The 24963-nt window shown below is 55.8% G+C and overlaps 1 protein-coding gene across 7 annotated transcripts in view; it reads left to right on the top strand.

The window, feature by feature from the left end:
- Window positions 1-1334: 1334 nt before the first annotated feature.
- NRXN2 (neurexin 2) overlaps window positions 1335-24963 on the top strand; it is a 99699-nt gene continuing 76070 nt past the window's right edge. For 6 of the 7 annotated variants that reach the window (XM_060019165.1, XM_060019167.1, XM_060019164.1 and 3 more), the window contains exons 1-4: window positions 1335-2058; window positions 13092-13109; window positions 17971-18000; window positions 20361-20432. In XM_060019165.1, the coding sequence (XP_059875148.1) occupies window positions 1335-2058; window positions 13092-13109; window positions 17971-18000; window positions 20361-20432 (844 nt within the window). The remainder of the gene's footprint in view (window positions 2059-13091; window positions 13110-17970; window positions 18001-20360; window positions 20433-24963) is intronic. The other variant, XM_060019162.1, reaches the window with a different exon arrangement.

Here is a 24963-nt window from a genome sequence, read left to right as displayed (position 1 = left end):
CTCTCCACGCTCCCCTTCAATCTTTCCCTGTCTCTTCCTAAACTATGGTCCTTCTCTGCTTCTCTCTCAGGCTTCTCCCCACCTCTTTCCCTTCCTCCCTCCCCAAAATAAAATCAATGCAATATTCAGGAGGGTTGTTGGATATAAATAATTACGACTCAGAGTTTAACGAGATGCAAATTCCCCTCCCCGGCGTGGGGTATAAATTGCTCTCTGACAGCCCGTTACAAGGGTAATCATTTCAGAAAGGCAATTTTATGCAAATGAGGCTGCCTGCCTCCTGGTGGCTCCCCCAGGCCTGGATGAGGAGGAGGGTGGAACTGAGGGGTGAAGAGAACCCAGTTATCGGAGCAGGTCCCAGGCTGAAGACTGGGAGCTGGAGGTTGGGGGTGACAGACACTTAGGTTCAGGAATGACCTGGGCTGGTGAGCAGGAGGTTGGGGCCCAGGAAGGGGTGAGTGTGGTTTTGGGGTAAGTGGAGACACAGAATCAGACGCCTGTCTCTTTGCATGGATGAAGAGGGCTTGGGGTCTGGTTGCCTGGGTCCTGGCTGGTTTCTCTCCCTTGCCCCCCTTCCAGCCAGGTTACCCAGTGATACCATTGACAAATTGGCATTTAATTAATCCTAATGAATTATTTAGCAACTTCATTATCCAGCATCAGGAACTGATGAGAGAGAGCCGTGGCTGGTGGTGGGAGCCACGCACAGGGGTTGGGTGTCTCAAAGAGGAAGGGGCTGTGGTCACCAGCTGAAGGAGTCTTTAGGCCTCATCCACAGGAGCTGGCCCTGGTCCCGATGGGAGGCGGGGGTGAGGGCATCTGGGTTGGGCTCCTGCTGGACACGAAGGTGTTACCTCCCTACCTGTCTACATCTTAAACCAATAATGCCCCTAGCGAGTGTCATCTCCCCCACCCCCAGGGTTGAGCCCCCAGTGCTCCCGTCATGGTGGTGTCTCTTGTTTTGAGACCCTCTCCAGGTCAGTCCTAAAGGGAAACAGTTGAGCTCTTGCTGGTGTGAGGGGGGAGCCAGACACCGACACCTCCCCTCCTCCGAGCCCCTCATTAACACTTTCCTCTCCATTTCCCCGCAGGCATCCCTCCCCCATCTTCCGTCGGAGCCCGCAGCAGGGGAGGGGCGCCTCCGCCTCAGTCCGTGGAAGCCGGCACCTGGGCCTCTGCTCGCTTCGCCCTGCGGCCGGGCCCATGGCACTGTGAGCCGGCGAGGGAGCCCCGCTCGGCGCGGGGGGCGCCCGGCCCCCTCCCCGCCCCATGAGCCCGCGGCTCTGAAGCCTGAGCGGGGCCGGGGGCCGGGCGGGGCCGGGGCCGCCGGAGGCATGGCGCCTGGGAACCCGTGGCGGCCGCCGTCGCTGCCGCTGCTGCTGCTGCTGACGCTGGCGGCGGGTGCGGGCGGCCTGGAGTTCGGCGGCGGCCCGGGGCAGTGGGCGCGCTATGCGCGCTGGGCCGGAGCGGCGAGCAGCGGCGAGCTCAGCTTCAGCCTGCGCACCAACGCTACTCGCGCGCTGCTGCTCTACCTGGACGACGGCGGCGACTGCGACTTCCTGGAGTTGCTGCTGGTGGAAGGGCGCCTGCGGTTGCGCTTCACGCTCTCGTGCGCCGAGCCCGCCACGCTGCAGCTGGACACGCTGGTGGCCGACGACCGCTGGCACATGGTGCTGCTGACCCGCGACGCGCGCCGCACAGCCCTGGCGGTGGACGGCGAGGCCCGCGCCGCCGAGGTGCGCTCGAAGCGGCGCGAGATGCAGGTGGCCAGCGACCTGTTCGTGGGAGGCATCCCACCCGACGTGCGACTCTCGGCGCTTACGCTCAGCACCGTCAAGTATGAGCCGCCCTTCAGCGGCCTCTTGGCCAACCTGAAGCTGGGCGAGCGGCCCCCCGCGCTGCTGGGCAGCCAGGGCCTGCGCGGCGCCGCAGCCGACCCGCTGTGCGCGCCAGCGCGCAACCCCTGTGCCAACGGCGGCCTCTGCACCGTGCTGGCTCCCGGCGAGGTGGGCTGCGACTGCAGCCACACGGGCTTCGGCGGCAAGTTCTGCAGCGAAGGTGAGTCTGGGGGGAGCCCCCGCTGGGTGCCTGGGCGCGGAGTGAGGGGCGGGAGAGTTGTCTGGGCCTGTAGGGGCGCCTGCGGCCCGCGGGCTCAGGCATGGGGGCGGGTGAGAGTGTGTACCAGCACGCAAGTTGGGAGGGGCGTGTGAGGACGCCTGTCCCAAAGAGAGGGCGCGCACGGTCAGCCGGTGAGCTGCAGGAGCTGCGGGGTGCTGAGGGTTGGCGTGGGCGTGGCCGGCCTGCGGGGCCCGTGTGGGCGCGGCCCGTGTGGGCGCGGCCTCGTGAGCCCATCCAGTGCCCCTCTCCCTGTCCCCTAGTGAAGGTCCTGTGACGACCTGTGGGTAGGACTGTGTAGTCAGGTCCAGCTAGCGAGAGGATGAGGACCGGCCCCTGCAGGCGTGTGGATCGGGTGGGTGACTGATTGTGAGGCGCCCGTGAGGGCTGGTGGATGTGATCTCTGTGGGCGGGGCCTATGTGATGCAGTGGGTGGGGCCTTGTGGGTGGGGCCTTGTGGGTGGGGACGGTGGGAGTCCTGTGAAGGAGTCCCGAAGACGGTGTGTGGGGCTTGTACCGCTGGGAGCTGCGTAGGGCTGCGAAGGAGAGGGTCGGCACGAGGAGGGGGCGGGGCCTGCGTGGGCCGTGGGTGGGGTCGGTGCGGGCGGGGCCTAGGAGGCGGGCGCGTGGTCGGCCCAGGAGGGCGGGGCCGCAGTCTGAGGGTTAGCGCGTGGGCGGGAAGTACTGTCTGAGAGGCCGGCGCTGTACCACAGGATGAGGGCCCCGGACGGAGGGCGGTTGGCGCGGCGAGAAGGGCAGGGCGGCGCGTGCGAGGGCGGATGAGGGCGAGTGGGGTTCGCCAGGGTGCCCGCACGCGCCAGGAGGGCGGGAACCGAGTGTTTTGAGAGTGAAGGAAGCCCGAGGGACAGGGTGGCTGAGGCCTCTCAGGCTCGTGACTAGAGTTGCTGGTTTCGTTGACGGACAAAAAAAATGGCTGGTCGTCTCTCCCGGGTGAGAAACTGGAAGTGGAGGCCTCTGTTTAAAACACTGGAGCCCTCGCGAGCGTGGGGTTTGGAAGGGTGACTGGAGGGCTGGAGAGGAGTGGTGAGGACTCTGGAATATGGAATTGGGTGTGGAATTGGGACTTCAAAAGGAGGTCAAAGGAGGGAGAGGTTCCGCAGGCTCCCGGGCTGCCAGAGGCTGCAGTGGGCGAAGTGAGGGGACAAGGTCGAGGGTGGCGCCAGGCCTGGCGTGGGCTGTGGCTTTAGAGGGGGTGGGGGAGGAGGGATTTCGAGGCCCCTGTTGTGCTTTGGTCTGGCTGGCGAGTCAGGGAGAGGTTCCCCATCAGTTTGGGGACGGGGCGCGTGCATCTCCTGGTCTGTGGCAGCCGTTTTTTAGCAGATGTGTGCAGACAGATGAGCGTTCCGCTCCCCCAGCACCTCTAGAAGCTGGAGTACTTAGCAGTTGCGTGTGTGTCTGCCCTCCAGAGGTAGGGTCTTTGAGGAGTGTGTGTGCCCACAGACCAGCACGGCCCTGGGGCTGCTTTGGGGATGGTGTCCTACTGGCTGGGACCTGCCTCCAGCCATGGGAGGAGCCACATCTGCAGGTGTGGCTCTGGGCTTGGGAAGTGTGTAATTTGATTATGTATCTGCAGTTGTGGTAGAGGAATATATAAGGAAGGTTTTGGATGGCTCTTGGGAGTTGTTTGTACAAGGTTGGGGGATGTATCTTCAGGAACTATGTGTATTAAGTGAATCTGACACCTTCTCACCTTTTCTCCAAGGAGTGCAGGTGCTCCCTAAACTGTGAAATCGTGTGTCTGTGCGTGTTTGCTTGCACGCGGTGGTGCGTGAGTCTGGCAGTGTGTATGTTACGTGTGAATGGTCTGTTTGAAAAGTAGTGTTTGCAAATAGAAGTGCTGTGCCTAGTAGAGTGAGTAGTACACAAGTGTAAGGGTGTGGGTGCTTGTGTAGGTATCCACGTGCATGCATTTTCATGTGAGATCTCAGTAAGACACCTGGACTTTATGAGGAATCTTTCATGACCTTTAACTTGATTCTCTGGCCCCTATGACCCCTCCCCTCCAAGCCTTCCTAAGAAAATAGGATGAACCACCCTTCTAACTTGATGGGAGGGAAATTTGAGCTACAGAGAGGCTACTGGTCCATGGTCTCACTGTGGCAGAATTGGCCTGGGTGTATGAAAAATGCAGCCAGAGGCCCCCTGGTCAACCAGAGCCTTTGTATTAATTCCCTGAAAGGGTTCATCGGCCAGAGGCTCCCAGTAAGCCATACAAGATGTGCGCTTCTGAACGCGCGTTGTGTGGTTGTGTGTCTGCGATGTGTTTGGGTCCCTGTGCGTGACAGGGATGGTTGTATCATGTGTATATGTGATGGGTGTGTATCAGCTGTATGTTTGTGGCAGCTGTGGTAGAGCTGTGAGAGGCAGTTGCGTATCTGACCCACTGTGTGTGTGTGTGTGTGTGTGTGTGTGTGACATCTGTGGAAGGAGTTGTGCTTTGTCTATGATAAAAAGGGAGGGATATTCCTCTGGCACTCCGTGGGTGTTTGATAAAGATCTGTGTAATGACTGAAGAGATATTAACAAGTATTTGATAGAATAAAGGCTTGGAGTAAGGCTGTATGTGTATATGAAACGATGTATGTGTGTATTTTCAGATATATGTTGTAGGTGACCATGGTGGTTATAAACACTGATTACATCTGGCGATGACAGGCACAGTGACAACTCTACTGATTCTCCTCCCCACCCATGACCTCATTCCCTCCCCTTATACTTGTTCCTTGCTTCCTGGGCAGCTTTTGTAATATCCTGTGCTCATTACACTTCTAGTACATTCCCATCCAGCCAGGGAGGACAGGAATGAGCTTCCACCCTTGGGTGCTGGGGTTAGGGTTGGAAGATTTTTAAGGGGAACAGGTCTGGCTCCAGATGAGGGCCAGAGTCTTCAAGCTTCCCTGGAAGTTACATTTACTTCATTATTATCTGCTTTGAGTGGTTCGCAACTTCTTCTGAGATTGGGGACTTTTTTTTTTTTTTTTTTTTGCGGTACGCGGGCCTCTCACTGTTGTGGCCTCTCCTGCTGCAGAGCACAGGCTTCGGACGCGCAGGCTCAGCGGCCATGGCTCACGGGCCCAGCCGCTCCGCGGCATGTGGGATCCTCCCGGACCGGGGCACGAACCCGTGTCCCCTGCATCGGCAGGCGGACTCTCAACCACTGCGCCACCAGGGAAGCCCCCAGGAAAGCTTTTAGATGGCTTTGATGTTATATTTGCCATTGTGGTTAATCAAATATACATTAGGAAAAATAGTTTTAGCTTTATATGCAAGACATGCCAATCTGCCTTCAGATATTTGATGTGCATATGGATTTGTGGATCCTTTGGACCACGCTCCCCACCGCCCCCCCGCCCCCTGCCCTGCTGATGCCTTCCTGGGACCGCTGACTGAGAACCTCCATGCTAGGAAATCTGTTTCTTTTCTCTGGGGCTCTGGCCACAGGTGATTGAAGGCAGAGCTAAGTATGAGTCACTGAGTGTGTATACTGCTGCTGATTGTCTGCCGAAGTGGGGATCAAGTAGGCTGGGATTTTGCATTGGTTTACGTGTGAACTCCGCCTCATGTCACTCGTGTGGGGAGAAAGGGCTGAAAAGTGATCAAGGAAGAAGAGTATGCAGGTGTGTGTGGGATACCTCGAGTGGAGTGGGGATGTAGATGTATACGATGGTGCGTACCTCGCTTGGGGGAGAAATGAAACCAGTGGTAATGCGTGTGTTGGCAGGGAGATAGACGCATGGGTCTCGTATTTTGTAGGTTTGTTGGCAATTTAATTCAACAGATTGTTGTCAAGTCCTCCTTGGTGATAAGCCTTGTGTTGGGGGCTGAAGGTGAGTCAGACATGAAGAAGACACTGCTCAGGGAGTTGCCTGATTAATTGGGGAAGCAGATGAAAAAGCAGTCCAGGGTGTGGTTAAGAGCACAGATGCTGTAGTCTGGCTGTCTGGGCAGTGACCTTGGACTTAAGCCGTCTCTGCCCTGGTTTCCTTATCTGTAAAATGGGGACAGTAATAGTACCTACGTTACAGAGTTGTTATGGAAATTAAATTGGCTAATTCACATAAAGTGCTTAGAATAGTGCCCGGCACGTAGAAAGTGCTCAATAACAAGAATAGCATGGCATATGCAGTGAGATGCAGAGATGCAGTGAGGCAGTGTAGCTTAGTGATTAAAGCGTAGTCTTCGGAGGCTCAGATCTGGGTTTAAATCTGATTTCTCTACTCACTCGGCCTGTGAGTCAGATGAGTACTAACCTTCCGACTAATTTTTCCTGACCTGTAAAATGGGGATAAGCGTGCTTATCTCACAGGTTTGTTTTGGGAATGAAGTGAGTGTCTGGTACATAATTAGTGGTGTAAATGGTAGTTGTTATTTATAACAGAGTACTCTTGGGGTTTTGAAGAAGGGGTGAATTTACAAGTCAGGGGATTAATAATAAAAGGCATACTATTTAAGATTGGCCTTGAACGTTGATCAGTAAACTTGGTGTGGGGAGGTCACGCTAAGCAATGGAACTAGTGAGGACAAAGGCGTGGAAGGGGGAAATGTACATCATGTCCTTAGAGGGGCACCAAGGAGTACAGGGAAAACAGTGGAATCTATAGCAGGAGAAGCAGGATGAGGCCAGGTCTTGGAGTTTTTCTTTTTTGGGGGCGTGCCGTGAGGCTTGTGGGATCTTAGTTCCTCAACCAGGATTGAACCTGGGCCCCTGGCAGTGAAAGCACTGACCACCAGGGAATTCCCCAGGTCTTGGAATTTTGACTTAAATCATTCACCTAACATTTATTGGATGCTGTGTATAGAGTATTGGTAAATGGAGCCACAAAAGAATTTTGAGCAGGCACGTGAATAAGAAGAACTGTGTTTTGGAAGCTGGGAGTGAAGGGTAGAATGGAATATGGAGGGCAGAGTCATGCGGTGGAGGGATCAGTGGGAGATGGTTCAGGAAAGGGATATTGGGGCTCTGACCCTCGGCTGTCTTGGGGACTGGCAAGGAAGGGTGGTGGCGGCAGTGGTGGCAGTAGCAGCAACAGTGGCTGAGAGCTTTTGCTGAGACTGAAGCTGCAGGACTCTGCCTTTCCCACGTGGAGGGGCAGAGGTGATGAGGTTTCAGGTTTGCTTGCTCGGAAGGATGACGGTGGGAGTTGCGGGGAGGGAGAAGTTGGGAGGGGGACCAGGTTTGAGCCACAGGTCATGCACCTGTCTTGGTGTTCCTGGACAGAGGCATCCAGACAGTTGGAAGTGTGAGACCAGAGCTTTGAGTTGAAGGTGGGCCTGCAGGTAGAGACCTGGGAGCCACGTGTGTGGAGAGAGTATTTGAAGCTTTGGGATCAGATGAAGTGGCCAAGGAGAAGGTGAAGAGACTTCAGGGGGGCTCATTTGGGAGGAAGAGGGAGAGGAGTGTCCGCAGACTCAGGGAAGGAGCAGTTAGAACAAAAAGTAAATCGGATCACACAGTCAAGGGAGGAGAGAGCGGGGCCTCACAGCTAGTGGGCATTTGCTGGGTGCCTTGAAGGCATGACCACCCCGTGAGATGTAAGAGCTGGGATCTGAACTGAGCTGACTCCGAGGCCCCCCACCTTCTCCATGCTGCCTCCGAAAAGGAGAGTCAGTCAGTCAGCTGTGTCCGTGGATGACCTGCATTTGGCTTACTGGAGGTGCCTAGGGACAGCGTTTCATTAGAAACCAGCAACCACCCCAGATTCCTTGGGCCACAGCTTCTCCTTTCAGCCACTATGTGATGAGGGTGTTCCTGTATTTGTCGTCCCAGCAGTGAGAGAGGGCAGTGGAAATCGATCAGGAAACTCACAGGCTTCCAGAGCCCGCGGGGAGGAACTCACCCTGGAAAGTGGGGCATTATCCCATTAAAATACACCGCTCACTAGCATTTACAGCATTACAGATGGAAATCTTTTAAAAATATGTTGCACACCTTTCTGCCTCCCTAAGCATATTTGGAATGTGATTTAACCTTTTTGGATGACTCAGGATGTCTCTATTCCCCTCAGGTATTGCACCGGACTGTCACACAGTGGTTCCTTTGTTGAGGTTTGTCCCTGCCTGAAATGATGCCTGACTTTTGAGTTCTTAATGTTAGCTTTTTCTAGTTTTTCCACCTCTGCCCTGAGGAGGAGTTGTCAGGTAACAATCCATATCCCTCTCTCTCTCTCTGTTTGTGAACTTGGAAATCAGCATTCCCAGCATGTTAGAATTGGATGTTGCTAAGAAGGAATGGATTCTGGGTTGGGTCTGAGAGGCTCTCCTATGAGAAAATAACAGTTTTTAATGCATAACTGTTATCGTGTCAGTTTTGGCTGCTCAGAACTGTTTCTTTTCTTTGGTTCTGGTCTTCATCCCTGTCCTTGATAATGAATCTGCTGGAATCCCCAGTTCATGTTAGCCAAGGCAATGCCATTTATGCCCTCGGGGGAGGCACTCAAGACCTGTGTGTATGAAAGTTGAGTAAATGAAGTCACATATGTGGAATCACTCTGTCAGCTCTAACATCTAATACCTGTGGTCCTGACAGTTTCTGCTGTTGGAAACGGCTCTAGGCAGAATGGGATGGACAGCTCGAGAGAGAGCTGTGCAGAGAGCGACTGCTGTAAGATCCCAGAGATGAGATAGATGCTCCCAAGGAAAGCCTCCTGTGGCAGAATGGTTAAGAGCATGGGCTGACGGGTTTAATCCTGGCTTTGCTACTTGCTAGCTGTGTGAATTTGGACAGTTTGCTGAATTGCATTGTTCTTCAATGTCCTACTCTGTAAAATGGAGGTCATGTGTTGTTGTAGGACTAAATGAGTTAATACATGGAAATCCTTTACAATGTGCCAGGCACTATTCTAAGTGATCAATAAATGCTACGATGATTATTAACCCTCGTGGTCAGAGAAGGCTTCAAGGAGGAGGTGGGAATTGGCTAGATCTTGAAGGATGACTGAGTGAGATTTGTGGAGGTAAAGGAAAGACCAGGGTTTCCCCGCCAGGAAAATGTTCTAAATGAGGAGTCCAGAGGGTATGAGTCGAGTGTATCAGACCAAGATGGTTGTGCTTTATGGGAAATAAAATCAGAACTGTAGATTAAAGCCAGCTTCTAGAAGTCCTGAACTTCAGGCCAAGAATGCAGCCCATCGAAACTTTTAAAGCCAGACAGATTTGGTTCAGATTTTGACTCTGTCCCTCACCAGCAGTGTGACCTTGGGTAAGTTTCTTCCACTTTCTGAGCCTTGACTTCCCCGTCTTTACAAGGGAGTAATAGTAGTATCTGTTGATGAGGTAGCACGGAAACGAGGCATGGAAAAAGCCAGGCACATTTGAAGTGCTGGGTAAGTGAGAAGTGTTCACTTCTTATTTTTTATTCATTCAACAAACACAGGCATGCCTTTTTCTGAGCCAGGAACTGTGTAAGCAGCTGGATATAGAGAGATGAATGAGACGTTGTCCTTCCTCTTGGAGATCTCACAGTCCAGCCAGGAAGCAGACGTGGAAACACAATCGCAATAGAGATGCGATAAGTGAAATAACAACCCGAGCTACATATCGAGAACTGGCACAAAAGAAGGATGGCTAGGAGGTCAGTTCAGAACATAGACCAATGTATACTGACTTGGTCTGAAAGCAGGAGTCGACTTTCTCAGGCAGCTGAGGGTGAGAGGAATGAGGATGGGGAAGGGTGTTTCAAGCGGAGGGAATAGTATGTGCAGAGACGCGGCATATTAGGGAAAGGGGGAGAAATTGGGTGTGGCTGAAGCCCGGACTGTCGCGGGAAAGGAGGTTGGAGGGAGGCATGGTCAAACCCAAATGGACTTTCCTGAGAAGATTGGACTTGATCCTGTAGGCCCTGGGAAGCCTTGAAGAGTTCTAAGCAGGGTCGTGACTCAGTTGGACCACTTTGGTGGTGCTTGGACTGTGACTTGCAGGATAAGAAGACTGGCTGTAGGGGGAGATCCTTTAAGAGGCTTATTAACATTCCGAGGAGAGGATCTGATGAGGGTTTGGCCTTGGGGCTTTGCTGATGGTGATGGAGGGATGAAAAGTGTTTCTAGGAGTCGAGTCGAGCTTTTAGAGTTTTACAAGTTGGAACTGATAGGACCTGGTGATTGGTGTGAAAAAAAAAGAGCAAGGCTGATTTCTGGGTGTCTGACCTGATCCGGGAGTGCAGGTAGGAGGAACGGGCTTGCAGGAGCGAGGGTTTTGAGGTCCATCTTGGACATGAGGACATTCAGCCCATGAGACACTCAGGTCAAGCTTCTCTGAAGGCAGATCAGGAGCACAGAAGAGAGGTTTGTACCCAAGCTACTGAAAAGTTCTAACCGTGTGTGTGTGCGTGTGCATGTGTGTGTTGATCATGGCAGTACTTGTCAGGTGTACCTGGTACATGTGCCCAAGAGCGAGGCTGGGCATGGGCCGGGGGACCAAACAGCAGGAGGCTGATGAAGGAAACCGGGGGTCAGGGGTGAGCATGGGGGCTCTGATGACCTAGGAGCGCAGTGGACAAAGGCAGAGGTGATTTTGTGCTCCTGGGCAAGTGTCCTTTTCTTTACAAAGGAGGTAGGTAACACACCAAGCTCGTGAGGGCTGCTGGGAAGCTGATGCGGACAACGCACGTTGAGGGTCTGTACGGCGTCTGGCATGTGGCTAACTCTTGGCCTCTCTGGAGCCTGGCAGAGTGTGGGGCACATGCTGGGTGTTCAAGAAGCGCTGGTTGAGAGCAGTGCCTTTGCTGAAGGCAGGGAAACGGGAGCTTTGTTGCAGCGGGTGGAGATGTCAGATGCGGCTTTAGTGGTGGACTGGGTGTCAGGAGCTGAGTGATTGCAGAGCGCACGGCTGGGGGTGCAGGACTGGCCCCCAGGGAAGAGGCCAGGGATGAAAATACAGGTTTGAGGGTCCCTTAGCCGCGAAAGTGCACTCTCGTGGAGGAGTGAGGGAGAAGAAAGAGGAGTGTGGAGGGCCTGGGGCTGAGCCTGGAGGGGCCCATGATGGCAGGTGAGGGGCACAGATGAATCAGCAGAAAGCGAAGGGCAGCCGAGAAAGAGAGGCCAGTGAGTCCCCAGGGGACCCTCTGCGAAGCCAGGAGAGGGGAGACTCATGCAGGCAGCAGGCTGTACTTGGTCACCTGACCTTCCTGAGCATAGCACGACCCACATTTGTGGCAGGTGGGAATAGGGTTTGGAATCCCCGCCATGTCGGGTGATGTGCCTCCTTGTTTGTGCAGGAGCTGGAGAGATGAGTGTGCTGACCGGCCAGGGCCCCAGCACACTGCGACCAAGAGATCCGGACACAGGGCTGCTCTCGAGAGTCCAAGGGTTTTCCTGAGGGTCCCTTCCTAGCCAGCTCCCCTCCCCACCATAAATGTCACATGATTCAGTTTATTTAAGGAAATCATTGTATACATGGCCTCTGGGGGATGCAGCTGTCAGGTAAAAGAAGCTCTGTGTTGTATAGAAGTGCGTTTGTAACACACGTGGATATGTAAAGGCCTGTGTGTGTAGGTTTAGAAAACAGGAGACCGATAGATGGATAGATAGCGAAAGGGGGCTGTGTTCCTCCCGGGGGGGTGTGTCTCTAGTCCCTGGAGGGAGTGGGGGGTGGTATGGTGTGTGCATCTCATGTTATGTATTAGGTCACAGCGTGCGTATGATTCTGCATTCAGCCTGTGTGTGTGTATTGTGGGCATGCTATAAGGTGTGACAAATGACAGTGTGTGTTTCTGGAGTTTAGCTCACCCCTAAGAGCAGATGAGAAGAGAACACAAAGTGAGGCTGGAGGTAGGAGGTGGTGTGTGCACACGGGCATGAGTGTGTCCTGAACAGCTGTTTGCGTGTACACGTGTGTGTCCCGGGTCCACATACGTGTGCTTGCGTGCGTGTGTGTTTGCCGGATAGGTCTGTTTGTTTGTAGGTCGTGCTGTTCCTTTTCCCCCTGTTGCCTCCTCTAAAGGCTCCCGGTAGGTGGCAGGTCAGAAATGCTTTCAGAGGGGCCTTCTTGGCGCTCTAGGGAGCAGGCCGGAGACCAGCCTGCTTGAGCTCCGTTGAAGGAACTGCCTCTCTCCTACCTTCCTTCCTTCTTTCTTGATCTCTTTGGTGAGCCCCAGGGACAGGCCCAGGCAGGCCCCTGAGAGGTGAGGGCTGACTGCCCAAAGGCTGTGGCACGACAGAGGGATGGGCCCAGTCTGGCCCCCTGAAGTGGCCCGTCCGGCCTGGGGACCTTTTGCCACACCCAGCTGTTGAGAAGGCATTTATCCCAGAATCACAGAACCAGAGCCAGAAGGGTCCTCAGAGGAGCTCTAGTCCACCCGTCTCATTTTTGCCAAGGAGGTACTGGGGGCTCAGAGAGACTGGGCGACTGGGATGGGAGTCACACGGCGCTCTGAGGCAGAAACTGTGTTTTCTGAGTACGTTGACTTTTCTCCCCCGACAGGGTGGCGGTGGGGAGTGCTTGGGCCCGAGTGTGCACAGGTTTCAGGCGTGAGTCGTGTGAGAGATTATGCATGTCTCTGCATCATTAAGTGCCTATGTGTGTCAGTGTGTCACTGAGGGTGAGCCCGGCGTGAGCGTGTCCCCATCTGTCTCTGAGACGCGATGGAGTGCGGGGGTGGGGGGAGCGTGCTGGGGGAGTCTGGACGCCTGACTGCTGCTCCTGGCTCTGCCTCTGATTTCCCATGTGACCTTGAGCGGTTAGCTCCCTGTCCTGGGCCTCAGTGTCCTGAAGTGTAACTCGAGGCTCATGTCCCCTTGGACTGTGTGACCCTGTGTGTGAGGCTCTGATTCGGGGAACAGCTTGGTCTCTGTCTCATCCCCACAGGGCCTTCCTGATTGGGTGACTTGTGTCCGGGCCTGGGGGGCTTGGACCCACCTTCCATCACTCCCCTTGGAGCCCTGTCCTTGGTACCCTCGCTAACTGTCCTCCTTTTTTTCTCTCTTTCTGCATCCCCCTTCCTGAACCTCGCCGGCCTGTAGAGGAGCACCCCATGGAAGGTGAGTGATACCTCTCGGTCGCTGGGGTGGCAGATCAATCGCCGGGGGGCCTGGTGGTTCCCTCCCCTGCCCATGTGTGGGGCCCCCAGGGAAGGATGTCTGGGTGTCCTCTTGGCTGCCTTGGCCCGCCTCTCACCTGGTCCCTCTTTCCGGTTTGCTGGGGAGAACTGCCTGGTAGAGGCCGTCCCTCCATTGCCTGTCTTCAGCACATCTGCCCACCGGCCTTTCTTCTTTCCTGGGAGGAGACCAGACTGGGGGTGGAGCTGGAGGGATGGGGCTGGAGCATTCAGAAGTGTCCAGAAATGATTGAGAAGATGTGTTTTTGCCCAGCCCAGCTGAGGAAGCTTAGAAAGGCCACGCTGCCAAGGGTTGGGGTGTGGCCGGGGCTGGTGGTTGGGTAGAATCTGCTCCAGGGTCTGAAGAGCGCAGGCAGAGGCGGGGCTGTCGGGTCCCCAGGTCAGGGGATGTGGGCTGGGTGGTGGCTTCTCCTCTTTGACACACTTGTAGTCCCCTGTCCCCTGTCCCACGGGCTGGCCTAGGTAGGTAGGGGTGGTCTGCTTCTTCCTTCAGCCCAGGCCCGGGGAAGGGCGGGGAACGTGCCTCGCTTCGGGGTCTCTCTGTCCATTCTCTCCCTGTCTTCTGCTTCATTTGCCTTCTCTCTCTTTCTGGTTTTTGTCTTTGCCTCTCTTTTTCTCCAGGGTTCTGTCCCTGGACCTCTCCCTTTGTTTCTGTCCTTCCCCAGGCTCTCTCTGTGTTCCTGTCTGAACCTTCTCTCACTCACCGTGCTTTTCCCTGTTTCTTTTCCTTCTTCGAGGTGGACCACGTCAGGGAGGGAAGACTGGGTTGAATGGTCCAGGCTTGACACCTGGGCTGCAGGGGAGCTCATGTGGCCCACACAGGGAGGGCATGCAGCGGGCTGGGAGGGAGATAGGACCCCAGTCACCAAACCTGCCCCACACTTTCTTCTTGGAGTAGCAGGTGTGGGAAGCATGTGCGCAGCCCCACGCTGGGAGCTCCCCGGGCCTGGCCCTGCCCTGGATGCAGGAGTCTGGGGAAGGAAAGAAGGGGCTGGAATCCACTTTCCCTGGTGGTGTCCATGGTTTGGCTTGTCTGTCTCTCTAATGTCCCTTCTCCTTGGGTGCCCTCAGGTCTCCCGATCCCTCTGGGCAGGCACCCGTATGTGTGTGTGTGTGTGTGTGTGTGTGTGTGTGTGTGAATCTGTATGCACACTGTTCACGCAGCTCTGCTGCTCTGTTATGTCTGGGTGTCTTTGTGCACGTCTGTACACGTATGCCTGTGTACGTGTGTCTGCGTGTGTGTGGAGGTGTGCGCCCCTCCAGCATCGTGTCTTCTGTGGCGTGGCCCACATCTCCGTGTGCCTCTGTAGGAGCATCTGCATCTGTGTCTGCATCTGTCCTGTCTGTGTCTGCCTCTCCGTGTGTCAGTGTTTACCTCTGTGTGTGTGTGAGAGAGAGTCTGCGTGTCTGTGTGGTCGCAGCCTTCTGAGGGCTGGAGATAAGATTTAGTGCTGATGGGACTTCTACTTGCTCTTGATGTCATGTCTCCTCTGGAACAAAGGGAGAGATGGAGGAGAAAGAGAGGGGAAAAGGGTGGAGGAAAGGGGCTCGGGGGGAGGGAGCAGGGGGCAGACAGACAAGAGGAAGGAGAGGGGGTAAGTAGAGGCGGGAAGAGGAAGGACACAGTGGAGGGAGGGGCAGAAAGGGGAGAAATGGGGAGGGGGAAAAGGCCAGCCCAAGAGAAGAAACCGGAGGAACAGTGGCCTGGAGCTGAAGGGGAGGAAAAAGAAAACAGTTCTTCTCCAAACAAGTAGAATAGTAGAATAGAGGGACGAGACGGGAAGCTGGGCCTGGGGGACAAGTGGGGAATGAGACCACTTAGCCACCTCTTGGGGGCGCCATGGTGGCCTGCTGGTCTGGATGTGGCCCTTCGTGTGCTTGCAGGTCAGTGGCTGTGCAGGGGTGTGTGTCTGAGGCTGTGTGTGTGTGTGTGTGTGTGTGTGTGTATACACCAGGGATGTGATGCATCTGTGTGTCTCTGTGTCCTGGCTGCTTGTGTGTCTCACAATCTTGTCCCCTGTAACCTCTTCCTTCTTTCGATGTTGGTCCTCCCTGGGGTTTTGTCAGGAGAGTGAGGGGGAGAGACTGAGAGTGGGGAGGTGGGTCTGGTAGGTGGTGGCTTCACGGGGGGTGGGCTGGGGGACTCCTTGGGGGCATTACGCTCTGGACTCTGCAGGTCCCTCTTCAGATCTCTGAGTCCTCCGTGCCTTCACCCTCTTGTCTGGTCCTTCGACACTGTGCCTCAGACCTAGCTTTCTCCCAGGGACCCAGCCATCCAGCTCCCCAGGCCCCTGCCGAGCATCTCCTTTTGGGGATCCTGGTAGCCCCACCCCCTTCCCCCTAGCTTTTTGTAGCAGGGAGAGAAGACCCAGAAGCAGCCAGATAAAGTGCCCTAGGAGGGGACCCTTGGTAATGCCATCCGTCACTACCAGCCTCTTCTCCAGTGGCTGGAGGAGGGACTGATGCCACAGGTAGAGGTGGGGAGGGGTGTAAGGAGGGGGGCTGGGGCATGGGGAGAGCAGAGATTTCAGGCCACGGGGTGAGGCAGGCTTTAGGGAGAGCACCCTCGGGCCAGGCTGGGCTGAGCCTCAGGTAGACGGGGCAGGGAACCGGCCTCCCCTTCCCCAAGATGGCTGGTGCTGTCACTCCTGAGGGAGCTGAGCAGCTGGTTGCCGTGGTGACAGAGGGAGAGTACGTTATGCTAATGAGGCTGGCTGGGAGCTGGGCAGTGGAAGGGTCTTCGAGGCAGAGATGCCACTCCCCCAGAGCAGTGGTACAGGCGGCAGAGGGGACAGGAGACAGGTTCACAGGTCCCTCGGCTCCTGGGCCTGGAAGAGTTGGATGAGGGGTTAGGGCCCTGGGTCTGGGTCCTGGATTTAGGGGGTTTGGAAGATGCTGGTAGTTTTGGGGGAAAGAGTTGGTGGGGGGCGTTCGGAGCAAGGAATAAGATTTGGTCCAAATGCTTGGGTCCCCTCCGGTTTTGTGGATAAAACCTGTGTCTTCCCAAGAGCTGTTTTGTCCTGAGGCAGCCCTTGTCAGCTGTGGCCCCCTCCCCCGACTGGCCTCAGACCCAGCACTGGGGAGAGATGAGTGCTGCGCGAGACAAGAAGGGGGCAACATGAACCATCTACCCAAATCTTCCACAGGATCCCGGCCCTTGGCCCCCGGCCATGCCCTTCTGGCCTTTTTGCTGCCTTTCTTTTTGGAACCCAGGCATCCTGGCCCTCAGCCTTGCCCCAGAGACTCCTGGAGCGCTTTTCCCTGTCTTGCATCCTGGTCCCGGCTTTCTACCCCCAGGGCCCACATCTCATGGCCTCAGCAGTGGGGATGGTTTCCAAGGGTGAGGTGGTGCTGCAGGGCTGTTCCTTCCCCATCCTCTTGGCCAGACACCACGGGTGCAGGGATGGGGGAGGCGAGGGCTGCGGTTCGGTGGGGCTGGTCATCTCAGGGATCCCTGGGGTCTCAGCTCAGCTGTGGGGCATGTGCTGCAGCCTCTCTGAGGGAGGGTGTTCCTCGGCTGATGCCTTCTGGGGACTGGGGTACTGGTCCAGTGGGCCAAAGTCTCTCCCCCTAAGGCTGGGGGGGGCCCCAAATCAGGGCTGACCAGGCTCTCTCAAGGGACCAAGGCACCGCTGAAAAAAAATCCCAGACAATCTTGCTCTCAGTCTTGGCTGTCAGGCTTCTGTTTTCCCTTTTCAAAATTCAGCTTTTGGGTCACCTCAGAGAGGGCCTGTCCAGAGAAAGGGGGTCTGTAGAATAGTTTCGAATGAGGTGTGTCGACCTCTCAGAGAGCTGGGGCTCCCGCCCATGGGTCTTGGCTGCCCTCTTTGGTCTTTGCTGTCCAAGAGTGCTGGCCTGGCCTCCCAGTCCTCCCTGTGGAAGGATCCAGGCCCCCATCCTTGCTCCAGTGTTTCCCTAGATTCTGTTTCCTCCAACCTGCTGTCTCTCTAACTTTGTCCTCCTGAATCTCAGTTTCCTCGTAGAATCCGGGTGAGCAGGGTGCCTGTTACCCATTTGGAGGCTGTTGGGAGGATTGGATCTGGACAGATGCCTTTCCACAGCCCCCTTTGGTGGGAGATTCCCTCTAGGTCCAGGCTCTTCATACCCCCGTCTTCCCGGTCTCTGCCAGGCTCGAGGGGTAACGGGATGGGGTGGGGTGGGGGGGTTTGGATATCCCTCTTGTCTGCTCAATCCCACGCTAACAGGACACTCTCTCTCTCTCCAGGTGGCTTTGATTTTTGTGTCGTGTTTTATTTTCTCCTCCATCCGAATCGTTTTTCTCGTTGACTGTTTTTTTTTCTCTCCGCCTCCCGGAAGAAAAAAAAAAGAAAAAAAGAAAAAGGAAAAAGCAGCCCTCCCAGCCTCATGCTTCTCCTCCTTTTCCTTTTTTTTTTTCCGGCAAGAAGAAAAAAAAAGAAACCAAAATCTCCTGTCCCCCTGCAGTGACTCCCTGCCCCAATCCTTCCTCTGGTTCTGCCTGTACCCCCCTCACCGTCTCCGGCGCCCCCTCTTCTCTCTCTCTCTCTCTCTCTCTCGCCCCGCTTCTCGTGCCCTCCACCCTCTGTTTCGGCATCGGGCCCCTTTCCTCAGCTCTGGGCTGGGGGCTTTCCCCCGATGTCTGTCACAAGTTAAAAAGGGTTTTTAAATTGTGGCAGCAAAAGCTTTTTTCTCCCCTCTCTCTGGCTGATTTTGATGACTCGTGTTTTCTTTGTTTCTTTCCCCTTTTCTTTCTTTTTTCTTCTTTTATTGTCTCCTTTCTTTCTTTCTCTCCTTCCCTTTCCAAGGTCCGGCTCACCTGACGTTAAACAGCGAAGGTATGGTTTGAAGTTCTGGCTTGGTTTGGATTGGATTGGATTGGATGGCCCCCAACCTGCACCTGGATTTTCTGTCCACCTCCCCTTGCCCCCCTTCCCCCTCCTCCACTTGTCCTGCCTCCTTCCTGCCTTCCTACCCCCTTCCTCTGCCTTGTCTTTATTTTATTTGGGCGCTGGGGTGGGTGGGGGCTGGTCCCCGTGTGTGCTCTCCCCTCTCCCACCTCCCCCGACACACTCCATCCGCCCTCATCCCACCTTGGTTTCTGACATCAAGAGATGTTTGAACTCCTGCCGTTGTCTCCAGTCACCTTTTTGCGTTTTCCTGATAGTGTATCTTGCTTTTTTTTTTTTCTTTCTCATGGTGGTGTTTTATTTCCTTCTGCTCATTCTGCTCATTCTTTCTTTTCTGTGAACCCAAATAAAAAGAGAAAAGCATGGGCTGGAGGAAGTGGATTTTAGGCAGCCTCATTCCCCTCATCGCTGTGGGATGCCCCCTTTCCACAGCAGTTCCCCCCACCCCCGTACACCCTCACCCTTGTGTCTTCTGGATGTCTCCTGACCCTGTTTGACAGATGAGGACATTTAGGTCCAGAGAGATGAAGTGACTTGCTAGTGATTACGCAGCGTTTAATTGGTGGTACTGTTGGGACTGCTCATCTATTTTTAGCCTCCCTTCGACCAAGTCCTTACCATCTTTAAAAGCCCTGGTGTTTGGCAAACCTGGAGACAGACCCCAGGAGTCCTGACCTTGATCCCCTAGCTCTGACCTCCCTGTTGCTGACTCCCTCCCAGATCCTCAGGCACTGCTTCCCTGCCCCGCTGGTCCTCTGTTGGGGCTCATCTTCCATAAGGACAGGGTGGTATTCTTAGCCTGTAGGCAGGAGAAGCCTACAGGATGAAGGCTGGGCTGTGGGGAGAGACTCAGATCGGGAATTTGGGATGGGGAGGTAGAGGGCTGGGATTCTTGCAAGGATGTGAAGTTATGGTAAGAAATGTGGGGAAAGAGGAAGTCCCGAGTGGGGAGTCAGGGCCTGGTGGGTTTACTCACATCCTTCTTGCATCTCAGTGCCTGATTCTGGGTTTGCTGGCTGTGGCTCACCTTCGTCCTAGATGAAGCCCTGAAGGATCCCTAAAGCCACCCCTCCACCTCCCGAAAGGCCACAGCCCAGGTGTTATTCTAGCTTCAGTTCTGGGGATTGGGGTTGGAATAAGGGCCCAGACAAGGACTTTTTTTTTTTGCGGTACGCGGGCCTCTCACTGTTGTGGCCTCTCCCGTTGCGGAGCACAGGCTCCGGACGCATAGGCTCAGTGGCTGTGTCTCACGGGCCCAGCCGCTCCGCCGCATGTGGGATCCTCCCGGACTGGGGCATGAATCCGTGTCCCCTGCATCGGCAGGTGGACTCTCAACCCCTGTGCCACCAGGGAAGCCCCCAGGACTTTTAAACTCCATTCTTGAGTTCCCCTTAAGAACCATCTCGTGGGGTCTGGCAGTAGGTGTGGTGCCTGGGAGCCGCTGGTCAGGGCTGGGTGGAGAACTTAAGGTAGCCTGGAGGCCAGACATGGTGACGAGTGCCTGCGGGACTCTGGAGGCCTGGGCTGGGGGCGCTGGGCGGTGGCGAGCCGGAAGTCCTCCCCGAGAAAGGCCTTCCCACATCCACTGTGAGCTCAGCCAGGCAGGACCTCCTGGTGTGCGCAGCCCTGCTGAGGGCACAGTGGAGGGACAAGGAGCAAACAGAGCGCGTGGCCCTGCCCCTGGGAAGCCCTGCGGCCTAACTGGCCAAGAAGTGGATGAAGGCAACATTGAGAGCGCTCACTGCAGTAAAGGAACAGGTGTAGAGGGAGAACCAGCTTGCCTCGAGGATGGGCAAAGAGGAGAAGAGGGCTTTGGTGCGGGAACGGGGCGGTTTTGGAAGAGGGGTGCTCTGTCAGGCTGTTGGACTAGTTGAAGAAGAGGAACCTGGCCCAGCAGAGCGCGGCCGAGAGTGGGGGAGAATCTGGATGGGAGGTCAGGGCCCCCAGGGCCAGAGGTCTGACCTGTTTGCACGTTGTTGGGCAGAAGGGGCTCCTGAACCAGCAGCGAGGCCTCTGCTCCTCTGCTCGTCTCCCTGCCCCTGGGCAAGGAAGGGGAGGTCAGTGGTCGTGAGTCTGACGGGGTTTGTGGGGCTGATGGTTCCCGGTTTGTCAACTGGCTCCTTCCCCAGAGGCCCTGAAGCGAGCGAGTCCCCAGAGCAGCACCCCACCCTGACCCTGTACCTCCAAGCCGGCCCTCTGCCCTGGACAGGGCCCTCCATCGCCTCAAGGCTGGGGTGGGACTGCCTGGGTAGCCCCCTGTGCCTGACTCCCCAATTCTGCTTCTCCAGTAGGGTCCTTACTGTTCTCCGAGGGGGGGGCCGGGAGAGGAGGAGCCAGCGATGTGCACCAGCCGACAAAAGGTCAGTGACCCCACGGTCCCCAGAGAGCCCAGCCCTCACCCTCTGTAGGCCAACTTCACTTTCTGGAGGGCAGCTGAGTCAATAGAGGCATGTACCCTTCAACTCCCTCTGAGGTCCACCCGCAGTACCTGCCTCGGTGTAAACGGCCACAAACCTCCATTTCTTTCCCAAAGCCCAGTTGTCCTGATGACCTCTTTCTAGAACACGGATGTCCTTTTTTTCTTGGCCGCGCTTATTTTAGTTCCCCGACCAGGGCTTGAACCCGTGCCCCCTGTGGTGGAAGCGCTGAGTCTTAACCACTGGACTGCCAGGGAAGTCCCCACAGATGTCTTTTGGTGGTAGTTGTTCAGGCCAAAGAACAGGGATGACTAGAAAGTATCTGTTTCTCTGGGAGAGTGGCTAGGCAGCAGGGTCAGCCCCCCATTTAACCATCAAATTCTGCAAGCACGATAGGTGTCAGCCCAGGGAGATTCTGGTTGGGAGATGTGGCATTTATAATAAGTTGTGTATCACATGCGTCACCTAAATGAGCCTTGACAACCCCCTGTGGAAGGGCTCATTGCCCTTGGTTTACAGATGAGGAAACTGACGCTTGCCAATGCCCCTGAGGCCAGCCCGGGGCCCTTTATCCTGTCTCAGGGCTGTAGGTTTCAAGCTCCTTTTTTTTTTTCTTCACTGAGGCTGCCTCTCTCTCTTTCTCTCTCTTTTTTTCTTTAAATAAATTTATTTATTTTATTTATTTATTTTTGGCTGCGTTGGGTCTTCGTTGCTGTGCGCAGGCTTTCTCTAGTTGCAGCGAGGGGGCTATTCTTCGTTACGGTGCGTGGGCTTTTCACTGCAGTGGCTTCTCGTTGCAGAGCACGGGCTCTAGGCGTGCGGGCTTCAACAGTTGTGGCACGTGGGCTCAGAAGTTGTGACTCGTGGGCTTAGTTGCTCCGCGGCATGTGGGATCTTCCCGGACCAGGGCTCGAACCTGTGTGAGGCTGCCTCTCTTAAGAGACTCTCTTCCCTAAGAAGTTTACAGGGCAGTGTAGCAACCCCTCAAGGAGTTCCAGTGGGTGCCAAGCCCTGGGGCTATCAAGTCCCATTCTTTAGTACTTGCTGTTCTGTTGGCCTGCATTTCTGCCATCCCTGCCCTCTTCCCCAACCATTTGGCATCTCTTTCAGCTGACTCTCGAAAAAGCAGCCAGGCCACCACACTGGAAGTCTCCCCCAAACTCCCCAGGCAAACCCAGAAGCTGCTCGGCGTTCCCTTTGTCTACACCTCCATTACATCACTTGCCACACGGCGAGTAACTGTCACTTTACCTGTTTGCCTCCCCAACTCCACCGAGCTCCCTGAGGACGGTGATTGGGTGTTTTCGTTCGTGTACCCCTGATGCTTTCCACAGCTCCTGGCACATATGTAGGTGTGTGTTCAGCAGATTTATTTTAAATGGGCGAATGGGCTCTGTTCTCAAGGGGCTCACTGATGTTCTAACAAAGAACTACGATAAAGTGTGGTACGTGCGAAGTATAGGGAAAGTGCGGACTTTGTGCAGAGGAGTTAATTTATTCATTGATCTAGAGAGAGAGGCAGCACATACACACAGAGAAAGTTACATTCCAGCGTAAGAGTCGTTTATTTGTGGAATGGTTTACAGTTTATGAAGCCTCACCTGGTCTGGTCTCTTTCTAGATGCCCACGGCGACCTGTGAGGTAGGCCGATGATGAGTTCCTTTGTCCTGAGGAGGAAGCTGGGGCTTAGAGATGTTGCCTCTTGGCCAAAGTCACAAAACTGGTGCAAGAGCCAGCATTAGTGCCCAGGTCTTCTTTCTCACATCACACTTCCTCTCAAGGGAGCAGTACAAGATGTTACTAGGCAGTAAGAGCCAAATGAGCTGAACAGACAGCTGTAGTGCTTGAGCGTAGGGAGGGGCTAAGGGGGCTGGAGACCTTCCCAGAGGAGGGCTTTGAGCTGGGCCTGGAAAGGAGGCAGCTGCTCTGCCCCCCCATGGCCATTAGAGATCCAGGACCACAGCAACTGGTCTCTAGCCACATTCAGCTTGACTGTGGACACTTGTGGGGCTCCATGTTCCCCGACCCTGGGAGATAAACAGGTATCAGCAATGACCCCCTTCCAGTGCCAGGGGCTATTAGGAGCCGGTAACTGTTCAAGTGCTGCTGGGAGTTGTGGTTCCGGGGTCGTCCGCGCGGTGAGGTGGGGGAGAGCGCCCCCTGCTGTTCCACGTCTCGCTCCTCTTAGATCTGGTTGGTGCTCTTCTGAGCACGGTTGTCAGGGCAGCCCCCACTTGCTTACCTGACACACTAATCCCTAGAGGTCCTACTGCCTCCTCCCCACTCAGGGGCTATCTCTGTCCTTCCCACCACCTTGGGTTTTCTTGTTCGCATTTGTTCATCTATTTTGTCGCTTTCCCCCAATTCTTTCAGGTTCCCTCTGGCTGCTCCAAGCCTCTTTCCATCCCTGGGCCTACCTGGGTCCGTGGCGGTGACGGGCGTTGGAGAACATGTAGACTCTGGCTCCAGAGTGGCTGGCTCTGCTTCCTCTCCTAGGAGACCAGAGCTAGAGCCCAGAGGAGTCGAGGAATGGCCTCATTTCTCCACTTTGCCTTGGCAGCCGTGGTCCAGCCTTAGGCCCGCCTCTCTCCTTTTTGCTGGCCTCTTTTGTTCTGTTCCAATCACTTTTTCACGTGGTTGCCTTATTCTTTCCTTTCTTTCTTTTTGACTCTCCCTTTAATATTTTCTTTGACTGCAGTGAAGGTGAGGGAGTGGAAGGGGAGGCCCAGCTTCAGGGAGGGAGTAGGATGCAGAGCAAACTCAAGGTCAAACACATTCCCTTTTCTGGTCCTTGAGCACCCCCCGCTCCCGCTCTGCCAGTGCCTGGGCAGCAGGCCTGGTTGCTATGGAAACAGCAAGGCCCTAAGAAACCCTTGGCTTCCTTTCCTGGGAGGTCTCTGTCCCCTTTTCCTTGCGGGCCCTCTTCCCATCACCCTTACCTGTCCCCTCCCAGCTTGCCCTCATCTTTATCCAGATTGCTTCCCCCCATCACCTCTTGGTCCCTCACAGCTCTGCACTGTCTCCATTTCCCTTCTGTCTCTCATGGTCCATCTTTCTCCTTCTCTACATGGCCTCCCTCCACATCGCCAGTCTTTCCCTTCTTGTTTCTCCTTGACTCCTTGTCTTTGTTTTCTGGCCCTTCCCACTGGAGCCCTAAGGTAGGCAGAGTGGGGCTTGTGGCTGTCCCCATGTGGCCCATGCCCCACCAGCCTCGCTGCCCTGTGACCTCAGGAAACCAGGCCTGGCCAGCTGCAGTGAGTGCGGTGCCAGGCTCTGGGGCAGCAGCTGGTGCCTTGGCATCCGGAAGCAGTGAGGACTGAGTCTGTGGGCAGACTGCCCGGAGGCAGAGAGTGGGGCCGTTGTGCAGGGGAGAGGCATCTGCAGGAGATGCACCCGGAGAGCCACGGCTTCCACACGCGGCGCCTGCTGCTGGGGCCCGGCCCACAGGGGGGCGGGGGCCTCTGAAGGCCGCGTGTGCCCCCTGCACCGGCATCGTGCCCTGCTTCTTCCTGGGCCTGGGGGCCTGTGCTGAGAATCTCTGCACTCCATGAAGGCCCTTGGCCGGCCATCTTGTTCGCCCCCACATCCACCCTGCAAGGTGGGTGGGCCCAGCTGTTGTGCCACCGCCTGCTGGGAGGAGAAATGAGTTACTGTCAGAGTCCAGGTCCTCTGCGCTCCCTTGACTCCACGGCCTGTTTTCTTCCCTCTGTGTGGGCTCCGGCTTGTGAAGGTGTGGGGCTGGGACCCACCTTCCTTGCACGGAGCCATTGTCACCCACTTACAGGATACTAAAAGTCCCTAAGGCCCTTCCAGTTGTTTTCACTCCTGTTTAAAGCGTGCCAGTGGAAGGAGCCCCATGCAGGGCGCTTACCCGTGTACGCACACTCACACACACACGCACGAGGGCCGGGTCTGCCTGTGCACTTTTGCCCCCAGCCATCTCCTGGCACACAGGGTCCCACACCTGCCCTCTGGGGACCCTTGGAGGCTCTCTACCTAGGGCCTGTCTGTGCTGTCCTCTCAGGTTGGACTAGGAAGCTGGGGGGGCGGTGACAGCTGGCATGGTGGCCACCTGTGTCAGCCCCGCCCAATGGCCCACTGCTCCCTGACACACATCCTTGCCACCTGCATCGCCCTCCCATGTGTCTTCCCCCTGCCTCCTCCACCCCATTCTCCTCATCTGCTCACTGCTACAAAGTAGGCCTACTAGTCCCATCCCATGTGGTGAGGCCTCAGACTGTCCCCAGGCACTGAGAATGGCCATCACTGGAGAAGAGGCGGGAGGGGGAGGTGGGCTGCACTCAGGAGACCCTTGGTGCCCCGCCGTAGGGGGCACTCTGGGAAGATGTCCGGTGCAGTTTCCTGTTGCTCTACCACATCCTTCTGTTAAGGGGTGGCCGATGGAGGGCCAGTGGGGGAGGAGACAGTGAGAACGTCTGCTTCACTTGGCCCTGTGGCAGCTAAGTTGTCAGC

The sequence above is a fragment of the Delphinus delphis genome, chromosome 8 (genome assembly GCF_949987515.2).
Source record: "Delphinus delphis chromosome 8, mDelDel1.2, whole genome shotgun sequence".
In the NCBI taxonomy this organism is placed as follows: domain Eukaryota; kingdom Metazoa; phylum Chordata; class Mammalia; order Artiodactyla; family Delphinidae; genus Delphinus; species Delphinus delphis.
Note: the sequence above shows the minus strand (reverse complement) of the source record. Positions and strands in the feature narration are given on the sequence as shown.